Source organism: Loxodonta africana, chromosome 4 (assembly GCF_030014295.1).
Source record: "Loxodonta africana isolate mLoxAfr1 chromosome 4, mLoxAfr1.hap2, whole genome shotgun sequence".
Classification (NCBI taxonomy): Eukaryota; Metazoa; Chordata; class Mammalia; order Proboscidea; family Elephantidae; genus Loxodonta; species Loxodonta africana.
The window spans coordinates 38,536,347-38,552,162 of record NC_087345.1 but is presented as its reverse complement, the minus strand read 5'-3'; the positions used below and the strand labels follow the sequence as shown (position 1 = coordinate 38,552,162).

The 15,816-nt window shown below is 38.2% G+C and overlaps 1 protein-coding gene across 2 annotated transcripts in view; it reads left to right on the top strand.

The window, feature by feature from the left end:
• MRPL42 (mitochondrial ribosomal protein L42) overlaps positions 1-15,816 on the top strand; it is a 38,173-nt gene that overhangs the window by 16,600 nt on the left and 5,757 nt on the right. For both annotated transcript variants that reach the window (XM_023559667.2, XM_003405614.4), the window contains exon 5: positions 1,297-1,460. In XM_023559667.2, the coding sequence (XP_023415435.2) occupies positions 1,297-1,460 (164 nt within the window). The remainder of the gene's footprint in view (positions 1-1,296; positions 1,461-15,816) is intronic.

Below are 15,816 nucleotides of genomic sequence, written 5' to 3'. Positions count from 1 at the left end.
ATAACTTGCCCCAGGTCACAGAACTAGTACGTGTGGAAATCAGAGGCCAAAGCCCAGACTCTTAACCTCTTCATTATACTGTATTTCCTTCCACACTAAGTGGTTCCTTATTTCTGCTTATGTCTACTTGTTAGTTCTAAGTCTAGCTTTGAAGGCCTTTCATAATCTAATTTCTCTGGATCTGTTTTGTAAAAAATGACATCTTGTATATTCTTGCTTACATTCCTTTACTCTTAATGTTTGTTCTCCCTCATAGACTATGTTCTGCAATCTGTGACAAGGCCTTGGCTTTCCTCCCTTTCTGCTTCTTGCTGGTATCTTTGTTACTTTGCATTGGTATAGTACTTGGTCAATTGTGTCACTTCCATATACTTATATATTGCCTTTTAAAGAGATCTTATTATTTTATTTACATGAGCTAGATATAAGTCATGCCTTATCCATAGTTTTTAGATTCCTTGAGTTGGAGACCTTATATGCTATCACATTTAATACAGTGGTAGAATCTAGAAGTGTCAGTAATAGTGTATCAGTGTAAAAGAAAAAATTTGTTTGAGCTGTCTCTGGTTGTTAATTCAGATTTTCATTGTATTGTAATACATACGTATGGAATTCTGAAAGCAAGACAATGTTACATTCTTGTGGTTATCTTACAGACATTACTGTTGCTTACTATTTAAAATGTAGGCAACTTGACCCTCCAAGATAGTGACTCTTGAAGACTTTAGTGAGCCACTTACTGATGGGAATGTGTTATATCACTCAGGTGTGTTGGGGAGGAGGTTTGATTTTTAGTAACCAGCCTCTTTGTGGGAAAAACTAAATACTCAAACTACTTACTGTAAAGCATCATTTGATGGCATTTCAGTCACCTGAAATGAAAACATTGAAATTATTCCTGCTTCCGTTGGATATGAGAAATGTCATTTATGAAAGTTTTTCATGGTATCTTACCTTATAATATACATGAGAGAAATTGTGAACTTTTAAATTAAATAATAATGGGTACAATTTATACGTTTGGGGAATAACTAAAGTAATAAGTACTTTATTATTTGGAAAAAAAGAAAGTATTAAGTTTATCATCGGAAAAAAATACAAAAATTTGGTGTGAGAAGAAAAATTTTTCTGATTTTTTCTTAATGAATAATGCAACTACGTGAAATTCTGTTCCGATAATTTGTTTGCCAACTGATAATGCATTACTGAGTGTGGTATTTGTTTTATTGCAAATGCAATCAAATACTGGTGGACATTCCTACATTTTGATGCTGTTTATTTCCAATTGTTTTGTAGCCTATCCCTCGCCCGGATCCTGTGTATAATAGTGACGAAACACATGATCAAGTACTGAAAACCAGATTAGAAGTAAAAGATGAGCCCCTTGAGCAAGGACCCATGATAGAACAACTTAGCAAAATGTTCTTTACCACTAAGCACCGTTGGTATCCTCATGGACAGTAAGTTCTATTTTCTATTCTTCAGTTTCCGCTAGGCACAGTAAAAGAACACATAGCATTCTTTGCATTAACAGACTTTTGAAGTAGTGTTTTATATGGGGAAGTTAACACCCAGTATGATCACGTACTGTATTGTACTTTTAAATCAACACATGCCATAGCTAAAATGAAATACTGTTTCTTTTTTCCTTTAGCCAAAGCTTTCATGAATTTTGCAAGAGTTCTTAGAAACTTTTACGTTCTGTGATTGCTATGATATAGTCATTTAGAGTGTTGCTTTTATTCACCTTCTTGCAAAAGAATTGATCTTTTCTTCAACTCTTTTTATTTCTTTGACAGGTTAGAGTTACTGCCAAAAAAAAAAAAAAAATTGAGGATAGCACAGAATTGGGCAATATATATTGTTCTGTTTCTTAGAAGCTGCAATTGTCCTTCTGTTTGCAAGTACTCACATTTTATTACACTGATTCTTATCCCCAATCAGACTCTGGGTTTAGTTAGTTTCTTCTCTTTCATATCTTTTTTCTACCTTACCCAACTATGTGGGTTTTTTTATTATTTATATTTGTTTGAGTGGACTTTGTTCTTATTCATTTGTGCCAGAACCTAGCAGTGGGCTGGCACGTAGACATTCAGTACACATTTATGAAATTAATCAATATGCATTCATTGAGCTGTTCTACTAGGTGCTAGGAGTACAGCAATCAAAAACACAGTCCCTATTTGCAAGTTGTTTATTATCTGGGCTGGGGGGGATAGTTGAGTAAAACAATTATGATCAAGTGTAATTGAACCTTGAAAATGGTTAGGAGTTACCCGTGAAGAATGGGGAAAAGATTCCACAGATAGAAGGAACAGAATGTCTGGCAAAGTATGTTGGGGAAATTGCGAATAGTTCAGATTGAATGGAACCCAGAATAAGAGGAAGATAGGAAGGGTCTTGTGCTGTGCTGAGGAGTTTAGATTTTATTTTCAGTGTCAGATTTTAAGAAGTAAACTGACATTCTCAATCTTTATGAATTAGGGAATCATTAAGGAGGCTCTTTATTTGCAGTGAAGCCCTGGTGGTGCAGTGGTTAAGAGCTTAGCTGCTAACCAAAAGGTTGGTAGTTCGAATCCACCAGTTGCTCCTTAGAAACCCTACAGGGCAGTTCGATTCTGTCCTATAGGGTTGCTATGAGTTGGAATCAACTCATCAGCAACAGGTTTTGAGTTTTGTTTGGTTAATTAGGATAGGAGTCCCTGGGTGGTGCAAATGGTTAAGTGCTTGGCTGCTAACCAAAAGATTGGAGGTTTGAGTCCACCCAGGTGCACTTTGAAAGAAAAGCTTGTCAGTCAGCCATTGAAAACCCTATTGAGCACAGTTCTACCCTTACATGTGGAGTCACCATGAGTTGGAATTGATGGTAACCATTTTGGTTTTTTCGGTTATTTGGGATAAAGTGATGTATGGACAAATTGGAGTCAGAGGGACCTGTTAGGAAACTATTAAGATAGCTTAGGTGGAAAATATTGAAAACTTAAAGGAAAGGATCAGCAAATGAGAATAGAAAGGGGAAGAATAAAAGAGAGGACGGGTGTTTAAGAACTTTAATTTTCAATAGTAGTTGACCAACAGAACCCCTGGGTGGTGCAAATGGTAAAGGGCTTGGCTACTGGCCAAAAAGTTGGCGGTTTCAACTCACCCGGAGGTGCCTCAGAAGACGTGCCTGGCCATCTGCTTCCAAAAAGTCACAGCCTTGGAAACCCTATGGAGCACAGTTCTACTCTGACACAGCTCTTCTAAGAGTTTTCCTTCCATAATAATGTCTCTGTAATAAAGGTGGTATTTCTCTATCAGCTTCTGAAGGAGAAAAATCTGGGAATCTTTTTGCAATGTGGTGTCTTTGAATTCCTGTTTCTGTATTACATACTCTTCCACGATTTTTTTTTTTTTAGTACACACTTTATGTATGCTATCTGGGTTTTTCTCCTTGTAATTCTAACTTGTTATTATTTTTAATAGGCTCCAGCTCAAAGCACTCTCATGTATGTTGTTGTTGTTCTCAGGTGCTATCCAGTTGCTTCTGACTCATAGCAACACTATGTACAATAGAAAGAAACACTGCCTGGTTCTGCGCTATCCTCACAATTGTTGCTGCCACTGTGGCAGTCCATCTTTTCAAGGGTCTTCCTCTTTTTTGCTGACCCTCTACTTTACCAAGCATGATGTCCTCCAGGGACTGGTCCCTCCTGATAACATGTCCAAAGTACCTGAGACAAAGTCTCACCATCCTTGGTTCTAAGGAACATCTGGCTATACTTCTTCCAAGACAGATTTGTCCGTTCTTCTGGCGGTCCATGGTATATTCAATATTCTTCACCTACACCATAATTCAGAGGCATCAATTCTTCTTCAGTCTTCTTTATTCATTGTCCAGCTTTTGCATGCATATAAGGGAATTGAAAGTACCATGGCTTAGGTCAGGTGCATCTTAGTCTTCAAAGTAACATCTTTGCTTTTTAACACTTTAAAGACGTCTTTTGCAACAGATTTGCCCAACCCGATGCATTGTTTGATTTCTTGATTGCATCTTGCATGGATGTTGATGGCGGATCCAAGTAAAATTAAATCCTTGACAGCTTCAGTCTTTTCTCCATTTATCATGATGTTGCTTATTGGTCCAGTTGTGAGAGTTTTTGTTTTTTTTCATGCTGAGGTGCAATTCATACTAAAGGTTATAGTCTTTAATCTTCATCAGTAAGTGCTTCGAGTCCTCATCACTTTGAGCAAGCAAGGTTGTGTCATCTGCATATTGCAGGTTATTAATGAGTCTTCCTCCAATTTTGATGCCATGTTCTTCTTCATATAGTCCAGCTTCTGGGAATATTTGCTTAGTATATAGATTGAATAAGTATGGTGAAAGGATACAACCCTGACACACACCTTTCCTGATTTTAAACCATGCAGTACCCCCTTGTTCCATTTGAACGACTGCCTCTTGATCTATGTATAGGTTCCTCATGAGCACAATTAAGTGTTCTGGATTCTTTGCAATGTTATCCATCATTTGTTATGATCTGCACAGTTGAATGCCTTTGCATAGTCAGTAAAACACAGGTAAAAATCTTTCTGGTATTCTCTGCTTCAGCCAGGATCCATCTGACATCAGCAATGATATCCCTCATTTTAGGTCCTCTTCTGAATCTGGCTTGAATTATTGCCTGTTCCTTGTAGATGTATTGTTGCAACCATTTTTTTTTTTATTATTAATTTTTTAAAAATAATTTTTATTGTGCTTTAAGTGAATGTTTACAAATCAAGTCAGTCTCTCACACAAAAACCCATATACACCTTACTACATACTCCCATTTACTCTTCCCCCTAATGAGTTAGCCCGCTCCCTCCTTCCAGTCTCTCCTTTTGTGACCGTTCTGGCAGTTTCTAACCCTCTCTACCCTCCCATCTCCCCTCCAGACAGGAGATGCCAACATAGTCTCAAGTGTCCACCTGATGCAAGTAACTCACTCCTCATCAGCATCTCTCTCCAACCCATCGTCCAGTCCAATCCATGTCTGCTGAGTTGGCTTCGGGAATGGTTCCTGTCCTGGGCCAACACAAGGTTTGGGGACCATGACCGCCAGGATTCTTCTAGTCTCAGTCAGACCATTAAGTCTGGTCTTTTTATGAGAATTTGGGGTCTGCATCCCACTGTTCTCCTGCTCCCTCAGGGGTTCTCTGTTGTGCTCTCTGTCAGGGCAGTCATCAGTTGTGGCCAGGCACCATCTAGTTCTTCTGGTCTCTGGATAATGTAGTCTCTAGCTCATGTGGCCCTTTCTGTCTCTTGGGCTTGTAATTACCTTGTGACCTTGGTGTTCTTCATTCTCCTTTGATCCAGGTGAGTTGAGACTCATTGATGCATCTTAGATTGCTGCTCGTTAGCGTTTAAGACCCCAGACGCCACACTTCAAAGTGGGATGCAGAATGTTTTCTTAATAGAATTATTTTGCCAATTGCCTTAGATGTCTCCTGAAGCCATAGTCCCCAAACCCCCACCCTTGCTCCACTGACCTTCGAAGTATTTAGTTTATTTGGGAAACTTATTTACCTTTGGTCCAGTCCAGTTGTGCTGACCTCCCCTGTATTGAGTGTTGTCCTTCCCTTCACCTAAAGTAGTTCTTATCTACTATCTAATCAGTAAATAACCGTCTCCCACCCTCCCTCCCTCCCTCCCCCCTCTCGTAACCACAAAAGAATGTGTGCAACCATTTTAGAATGATCTTCGGCAAAATTTTACTTGCGTGTGATATTAATGATAAAGTTCGATAATTTCCGCATTCTGTTGGATCACCTTGCTTTGTAATAGGCACAAACATGGATGTCTTTGAGTTGGTTGGGCAAGTTGCTGTCTTCCAAATTTCTTGGCATAGACAAGTGAGCATTTCTAGCGTCGCATCTGTTTGTTGAAACATCTCCACTGGTATTCTGTCAATTCCTGAAGCCTTGTTTTTGGCCACTGCCTTCAGTGGAGCTTGGACTTCTTCCGTCAATACCGTCAGTTCTTGATCATATGCTCCTGAAATGGTTGAACATTGAGCAGTTCTTTTTGATACGATGATGCTTCCTGCATTGTTCTATATATTGCCCATAGAATCCTTCAGTATTGCAACTTGAAGCTTGAATTTTTTCATCAGTTCTTTCGTCTTGAGAAATGCCAAGCATGTTCTTCCCTTTTGGTTTTCTAACTCCAGGTCTTTGCACATTTCATTTTAATACTTGCCTTCTTGAGCCACCTTTGAAATTTTCTGTTCAACCCTTATGTCATCAATTCTTCTGTTCACTTTAGCTACTCTGTATTCAAGAGCAGGTTTCAGAGCCTCTTCTGACATCCATTTTAGTCTTTTTTTTCTTTCCTGTCTTTTTAAGGAACTCTTGTTTTCTTCATGTATCCTACAACTTGTCTGGTCTTTGGTCATTAGTTTTTAGTGTGTTAAATCTGTTCTTGAGGTGGTCTCTAAATTCAGGTGGGATATACTTGGGGTTGTAGTTTGGCTCTCATGGACTTGTTTTAATTTTCTTCATCCTGAACTTGAACTTGGATATGAGCAATTGATGGTCTGTTCCACAGTTGGCCCCTGACCTTGTTCTGACTGATGATGTTGAGCTTCTCCATCGTCTCTTTCCACAGATGTAGTCTGTATGATTCCTGTATATTTAATCCAGTGAGGTCTACCTGTGTAGTCATCATTTATGTTGTTGAAAAAAGTATTTCCAGTGACTAAGTCAGTGGTCTTGCAAAATTCTATCATGAAATCTCTGGCATTGTTTCTGTCACCAAAGCTGTATTTTCTAACTATTGGTCCTTCTTTGTTTCCAACTTTCTCGTTCCAATCTCCAGTAATTATCAGTGCATCTTGATTGCATGTTTCATCAATTTCAGACTGCATAAGTTGGTAAGATCTTTAATTTCTTCGCTGTTGGCATTAGTTTTTGGTGTGTAAATTTCAATAATAGTCGTATTAACTGGTCTTCCTTGTAGGCGTATGGATATTATCCTATCACTGACAGCATTGCACTTCAGGAGAGATCTTGAAATGATCTTTTCGATGATGAATGCTAAGCCGATATTCTTTATTAGTCATTCCCAGCATAATAGACCATATGATTATCTGATTCAAAATGGCCAATATCAGTCCATTTCATTGATCTTCAAGCATTTCATTGATTTTTGACAACTTCCAATTTTCCTTGATTCGTACTTCATATATTCCACATTCCAGTTACTAATGGGTATTTGCAGCTGTTTCTTCTTATTTGGGACATCAGCAAAGGAAGATCCCAAAAGCTTTACTCCATTCACATCATTAGGGTGACTTTACTTTGAGGAGTCACCTCTTACCCAGGCATATTTTGAGTGCCTTTCAACCTGAGTGGCTCATCTTCCAGCACTACATCAGATATTGTTTTGCTGCTATCCATAAGATTTTCACTGGCTACTTTTTTTTTGGAAGTAGATTACCAGGTCCTTCTTCCTGGTCTGTCTTAGGAAACTCTGCTGAAACCTGTCCACCTTGGGTGACCCTGCTGGTATTTGAAATATTGGTGGCATGTCTTCCAGCATCACAGCAACATGCAAGCTACCACAGTATGACAAATTGACAGATAAGTGGTGGTACCTTATGTATAACAGAATGAAATGTTGCGTGGTCCTGTGCCATTTTCATGTTCCTTGGTATGTTTGAGTCCGTTGTTGTGCTATTGTGTTAATCCATCTCACTGAGGAGGGCTTTTCCTTGTTTTCACTGACCCCCTCCTTTACCAAACATCATGTCCTCTTCTAACAGTTGGTCTTTCTTGATGACATGTCCAAAGTAAGTGAGCCAAAGTCTCATCATTCTCACTTCTAAGGAGCATAGTAGGCCATTTTGTAGCCCCATATCTCAGTCATTACCATATTCTAACATCTCTTCCTATGATTCATAACATCTCTCATGTTTATGTTTTGTTTCTGTCCCTGTAGCCAGATATTTTAGTTCACCCTGCCTTGGACTTCTTTTGTAATGACTTTCATTTCCTATTTCCTTTCTGCGTGTACCATAATGTTGCAATCTTTTGTAAGCTTTGTTCATAATGAAATCACTGAAGTTATGAAAATCCTCTAAAGATGTGTAACTTGGACGGGGCAAGACCGAAGGCAAGAAGACCATTAGGAATCTTAACACCAAGCATGTTAACTTCTGTAGACATTTAAATCTAGTACCCCACTTATGTTTAGTCTTAATAACTTATTTAATCTTTTTACTGCTGATTAGCTTTTGACTGCTAATTAATTTAATTTCCTAGTAGGTCTTATCAGAATTATGTACTAGACATTTTGAAGTGTAAAACCCATTAAACCAAACCTGTTGCTGTCAAGTCAATTCCGACTCATAGCAATCCTATAGGACAGAATAGAACTGTCCCATAGGGTTTCCAAGGAGTGGCTGGTAGATTCAAAATGCTGACCTTTTGGTTAGCAGCCAGGCTCTTAACCACTGCACCACCAGGACTCCTTCAGTTGTAAGCAAACTTTAATTTTGTGGAATTGATTGTGCCTGTGTGTGTCCTAATATAAGAGCTAGCAGAAGAAACCCAGTAACGAGCTTATGTATATAAAGAAAAATTTTAACCACAGGGGCATCACATTTCAGAATTTTAAATAACCATATGTGTGGTCACTAATCATTGAACATGTATTGGTATATACCTATGTGTTTTGGATTAATGTGAACGCTTTGTGTTTGTTTCTAGATATCAGAGACCATTTTTCCTATAGGAGGATATTTTAATAAGTATTTCACAGTTAGTAAATTGCAGCATTCCAAAGATTGGGACCCATTATGAATTTAATAACTGGGGATGTATAATATCTTTTAAAGTAAGTTTTTATTAAAAGATATAAAACTCATTTAAAAATGTTTTTAAACAATGGTGAGGTATTTAAAATATAAAGTAGAAATCTTATCTGTACCAACTCACACCCTGTTCCCTGTTCAGTTCCTTTTTGAAATGATACCTTATTTATAGTAGTCTTTGGGATGGTCCACTGGTAAATTTCCCAGCATTGTTGGAAGTTTCATTCCCAGAGCTCAGCTATCAGGTTTTATGGGTTTATCCAGTTTGCATTTTACCTAGGTTTGTCACAAGTTGCTGAAGGTGTTCATCCTTACCAGATTCTTAATCAAGGTCAGCAAAGACTTTATGAGCCAAGGGTGTTTCCTCACCTTATTCAGTTCTGAACCTACCTGCAGTTAATTACTGGCCTCACCCCAGGTGGGTGGGTGGGTTGGGATTGTAGGCAGTATGACTGTACAGAATTGATGCCGAAATACTCCAAAAAAAACCCAGTGCCGTCGAGTCCTGAAGTACTCTAGTGACCAGTAGACATCAGTAATTAGATTATCTCAGGTAAATTGCTGCTACTAACTTTGTGAATTGGGTTTTACGTTTCCTACTCTCGGTGATCTTGTTTACTTTAGGATGGCACCTTCAAGAGTCTGCTTGGATTTGGGCTTTGTACTGAGATTGGATGCTAGAACTGTTTGAATTCTTAGTGTGGGAGATAGGTTGATGAAGAAACAGAAGATACTAGGTTTGGGATTGTATCCCTTCCACCTGCTTTTGTCTGATGACTTTTTTTAAACTGGCTTTTAAAAAAAATTGTTTTACTTTTTTGTTGCTGTTGAGAATCTATAAAGCTGAACGTACACCAATTCAACAGTTTCTACAGTTCAGTGACATTTATTACATTCTTTGAGTTGTGTAACCATTCTCACCTTCCTTTTCTGAGTTGTTCCTCCCTGATTAACATAAAGTCACTGCCCACTAAGGCTCCTATCTAATCTTTTGAGTTACTGTTGTCAATTTGATCCGATATGAGATTGATCTTAAAAGAGCACAGTGCTGAAGGCAGACATTCTTTACTAGTTAAGCTAAAGTATTGTTTGGTTCTAAGAAGACTTCAGGGGATATTTTTGCCTTAAGGTTTAAAGATTATGTCAGGGCAGTAGTTTTGGGGGTTCATCCAGCCTCTATGGCTCCAGAAAATCTGAGTTCCGTGAGAATTTGAAATTCTCATCTGCAGTTTTTTCCTTTTGATCAGGATTCTTCTATAGACTCTTTTATCAAAATACTCAGTAGCCTGGCACTGTTCAGTTCTGGTCTCATGCACAGGAGGCAGTTGTTCATGGAGGCAGTTAGCCACACGTTCCATTTCCTCCTCCTATTCCTGATTCTCCTCCTTTTTCTGTTACTTCAGGCAAGCAAAGACCAATCGTTGTGCCTTGGATAACCACTTGCAAACTTTTAAGACCCCAGGCGCTGTGCAACTAACTAGGAGGTGGAATAGAGCCTTGATCAAGTTATTAGGCCAATTAACTGGGATGTCCCATAAAACCTTGACTTTAAACCTCCAAACCAAGAAACCAATTCCATGAGGTGTGTAGTTGTACATAAGTAGTTGCAGAAGCTGCTCTTCTTTTTTTTTTATCATTGTTGTAGATACATTTATCACACAACTTTTGCCGGTTCTACTTTTTACGGGTGTACCATTTATTGATGGCAATTACATTCATCGGCTGTGCAAACCTACCCTTAACCAATGAGATTTATCTATCACCATAAACCAAAACTCAGTACTGCATAAGGCTGAGTGACTATTTTTACATTCAGCAGCACAAAGGTTAGTTTCACAAAAGAACATATACAACCATAAGGCTACTGCTACTTCTTGTTTGCTGATATTACAGGTGATGAAAATAAACTAGTTTAACTCTTACACTATATTTGCCTGAAGTCATGGAGCTTCAAACATATTCCTTGTAAGGTACCCTTTATGCAAATCTATTTATTTTGCATAACAGGTACCTTTAGGTACTTACTGGAATTTGCATTTGATAGTCCCTATGTAAATAAAATTAAAAAAAAAAATTTTTTTTTTTTGATGTAAATAGTTGTTGAGGTCACAATTCTGATTTGCTATTGTCCTCCACCACTTGCCCCTGTTGGCCTTTAGCATTGCCATTATTTAGGAAGCATGGCATGCTGAAAATTAGTGTCCTCAGCAGCCGGCATCTGCATAAAAGCTCTTCCTTTCTTCAGTATTTCTCATTTGGCATGAAAAGAAAAAACCCAAAAGCAATATAGCACTCTTTTCAAGAACACATCCTTTTAGCACTATTCCAGAGTTCCTGATGGTTGTGTCTGAGTTTTCGATTACTTTTCTGTGTTTATTCAACCTTGATGTCTTTATCAAAACTGTTTTTGCATATTTAAAGTTCATATCTTGGTCCCTCTTGCTGGTTCCTTTTCATCTCCCCTTTCTAAATGTTGGAGTGCCGTAATGATCAGCCCCCTTGGACCTCTGCTCTTTAATGTCCCATTCTCCAGGTAGAGATCTCATTCAGTCCCAATGCTTTAAATGCCATCTGCATGCTAATGACTCCCAAGTCTATGTCTGCTGAAGACCTCTCCCTGACCTCCAGATGTGTATATCCGGCTGCCTACTCTGCACATCTAATAGGCATCTCTAAACTTAATGTGTCACTAACCCAGCTTCTGAGGGTCCTCCACAAACCAGCTTCTCTGTCTCAGTGAACATCAGCTGTACCCTTCTAGCCACTTGGGCCATGACTTGACGTCACCGTTGACTCTTTTCTTTGTCTCATACCCATCCTTTGGCCTGTCACCACATTCTGTTAGCTCTGTCTTCAAAATGTGTTCAGATTTTACGTCCAGATTTTCACCATTCTCTTTGCCACTATCGTGGTCTAGGCCACTACCATCCTTTGCCTAATTTATTGAAGTAGCTTCCTAACTAGTTTCCCTGCTTCTGTCTGTGCCCCCCTGCCATTTTTTCTTAGCACAGCAGCTAGAGTAACTCTGTTGAAAGTTCTGTTCATTCTTGTAATCTTTCTGTGAAAAACTCTCAAACAGCTTCTCATTTCAGTCAGAGGAAGCCATAGGCCTTAACTATGATCTACAAGAACCTTTGTGATCTGATACTAGCTTGTCTTCTGCCCGCATGTCCTATTGTTCTCTTCGTTGTTCACTCTGTTCCAGCCACATGGCCTCTTTGCTGTCTCTTGAACGTGCCCTTCCTTCTACCTCAGAGCTCTTACATTTGCTGTTCCTCTGCATAGAATGTTCCTCCTCCAGGAATCAGCAAAGCTCATTCCCTCACTTCCTTCAGGTCTTTATTCACTGAAGCCTTCCCTGGCCAACTTTTTTTTTTCTTGTTTTCCTGACTTCTGCCCTGGAATGTAAGCTCCATGAGAGTGGAGATTTTTGTCTTGTTTTGTGTACTACAGAATCTTTAGCACCTAGAAATAGTGCCTGGCACATTGTAGATAAACACACATTTTTCGAATGAATAAATAAATGAAAGAATGAATGATACTGATTCTCATAATACCTCTTAAACAAGAAAGTAGTAAGCTAACATAGCCCCCGTGAACGTAAAACGATGTTTAAAGATAGACGAGAGAACGGAAGGAAGGTTGAATGGAAAGCAGGAAGGATCTGAAAAGTAATTTAAAATTTCTGAGATAGGATTTGTGAATGCCTGAATAGCAGTACGACTTTATTTAAAAGACTAATGTTTTCTGCATGGTGGCAACAAAAATTAGCTGCTGTATTAGTAGGACACAGATTTAAAGATTTTGCTGCAGTATGAACTAGGAGGTAAAGTACTACTTTGGATTAAGAATCAGGGACCGATATTCCAGATGTCACCAAATCATTTTGCAATTTAACAAAGATGACAGTGCGTCTTGGTTTGCCAGGAACAGTCTCAGTTTAATGCTTGTTGCATTAAGTATTAATAGTGCTGACTTTTATTCTCAAAAGGGTCCCAGTCTGGGTAATAAATTACAAGGCCGTCCTAAAATTAAGTTGCCTGCTCTGGCTAGTGATTGTAATGTACCTTGAAATTTTTGTATAAGAAACCTGTAAATGTTACTTGATATTCATTGAGCGTGTTTTAGAACTTGACTTAGGCTTCGGGTTATTAGGATCTCAAACATTTTCAGTTAGTCTTGAGTATAGTACAGTTAAGCAACATATGCTGAATCTTATTTTTTTTAGGATAGTTCTTAACATTTTTAGGGCTACAGACTTCACTGAGAATCTAACAAAAGCTATGAATCCACTTCCCAGCAAAATTCATTGTCGTTGTTAGGTATTGTTGAGTTAGTTCCGACTCTTACTGACCCTGTGTACCGCAGAACGAAACCCCGCCTGGTCCTGCACCATCCCCACAATTGTTGCGATGCTTGAGCCCATCGTTGAAGCCACTGTGTCAGTCCATCTCGTTGACTGTCTTCCTCTCTTTCACTGACCCTCTACTTTACCAAGCATAATGTCCTTCTCCAAGGACTGGTCCCTCCTGATAACATGTCCTAAGTATGTGAGACGCTTCTGAGGAGCATTCTGGCTATACTTTTTCTTGTGCAGTCCATGGTATATCCAATATTCATCACCAACACCATAATTCAAATGTATCAATTCTTCGGTCTTCTTATTCATTGTCCATCTTTTCCATTCATATGAAACGATTGAAAATACCGTGACTTGGGTTGGGTGCACCTTAGTCCTCAAAGTGACATTTTTGCTTTTCACACTTTCAAGCAGTCTTTTGCAAGCAGGTTTGCCCAATGCATTATGTTGTTTAATTTCTTCACTGCTGCTTCCATGGGCGTTGATTACAGATCTCATTTCAGAACCTTTGTTCTGGTGACCAACTGCTTTGAGAGAGAACACCTTTTGGGGATATGATTGCAGTAATAAAACCTTGACTATCTGCCATGCAACTGGAATCCTTAGGAAAACCATAGTCTTCTGTATGCCAGGATATGTACACGTAGAAATATTTATTTTGTTTTTTCTCTTTTATATAAATAGTATCATGCTATGTGTATTATTCTGCAATTTACTTTTCTATGTTAGTAAATACAGATGTACATTATTCAATATAGTTTCTATTTTTTGCAAGTTAAAAAAAATCAATATAAGAAATAACAATTTATAGAAAAGTGGCCTATTTCATGAAACCTTAAGATAAAAAGGCTGTAGATGTCTTAATCACAACAACTTAAGAGCATAAGATACATGTCTTGTCATTTAATATAGCAGCCATAGCTCTTAACCACCATGCCACCAGGGCTGCCATTTATGGTACCCAGAAATCCTTAAGTTGAATTTTCCATTTCAGCAAAAATTTTGGGGGAAAAAAAAAATTTAACCCCTGACCACCATACCAAAATCTGGGCTTAAGGCAATTTTTAGAGAGAACGTATCACATGTACTCTGTACAGAAATTTTCTTAAATCAGTAAAGAAAATAAGGAAATGCTGAAAAGCAAACAGAAAATTCTCCGTGGTGTCATCACTCAGGTATAATCACTGCTGACAGTGCATTTCATTTTTTAAAATCTACACATAAGTTTTGTTAGTTTGCTTATTTTTATACAGTTCTAATCATACTTGTGGCGTAGTGGTTAAGTGCTATGACTGCTAACCAAAAGGTCAGCAGTTCAAATCCACCAGGCGCTCCTTGTAAACTCTATGGGGCAGGTCTACTCTGTCCTATAGGGTTGCTATGAGTCAGAATTGACTCAATAGCAGTGGGTGTAATCATACTGTAAATACAAATTTGCAACCTGCATTTCCCCTTGATATTATAATTGCTTTTCTATATTGTTTTAAGATTTCCAAAAGAGAAATTATTAGATAAAATTTATTAATGTATAAAAAAAATTTGATAATATTTCCATACTTTTCAAAAGTACTGTATCAATTAATACTTTTATCAGTTAGGCCTGATATTGCTTATTTTACCACACCCATGTTTGCATTGAGCATTAAGATTTTAAAAATATTTGTGATTATAAAAGCAAATAAATGTTTCCTCATTATCTTAATTTGCATTTCTTCTGTTTTTGAGACTGTTGTACATTTTTCCTGTTGTATATTAAGACATAATTTTGCAGCTTAAGAAGCCTCCATTTAGAGGAATACGTTCCTTTTTAAATGAAACTTTTAAACAGAATTTTCACCATGTCCACGATGTGGCATTTTTTTACTACAAAGGCAAGCAATCGTTAATATTTAATTGTTGTTAGGTGCCATCAAGTCGGCTCCGACTCATAGCAACCCTGTGCGCCACAGAACGAAACACTGCCCACGCCGTCCTCACAGTTGTTGCTGTGCTCGAGCCTGTTGTTGCAGCCACTGTGTCAGCCCATCTTACTGAGGGTCTTCCTCTTTCCCGCTGACCCTGTACATTACCAGGCATGATGTCCTTCTCCAGGGACTGATCCCTCCTGACAACATGTCCAACTATGTAAGACACAGTCTTGCCATCTTTGATTCTAAAGGAGCATTCTGGATGCACTTCTTCCAAGACAGATTTGTTTGTTTTTTTTGGCAGTCCATGGCATATTCAATATTCTTCGCCAACACCACAATTCAAAGGCATCATTTCTTCTTCAGTTTTCCTTATTCATTGTCCAGCTTTCACATGCATGTGATGCGATTGAAAATACCATGGCTTGGGTCAGGCGCACCTCAGTCTTCAGAGTGACACCTTTGCTTTTCAACACTTTAAAGAGGGCCTTTGAAGCAAATTTGTCCAATGCAAATTAAAGATCAATAATATAGGTTAGTATGTTGAAATTATTCTAAGGAGCTGAAGAAAATTTTCTAAAATGCTTAATAGAATATAATTTTCATAGGAAATGTGGCTTATTTATTAAGAAATATCTGATTTCATTGATTAAAAAAACATGGTTCTAATAAACAGCAAACAGCAGAAATTTAATATTTTTGTCTAGCAGTTAAC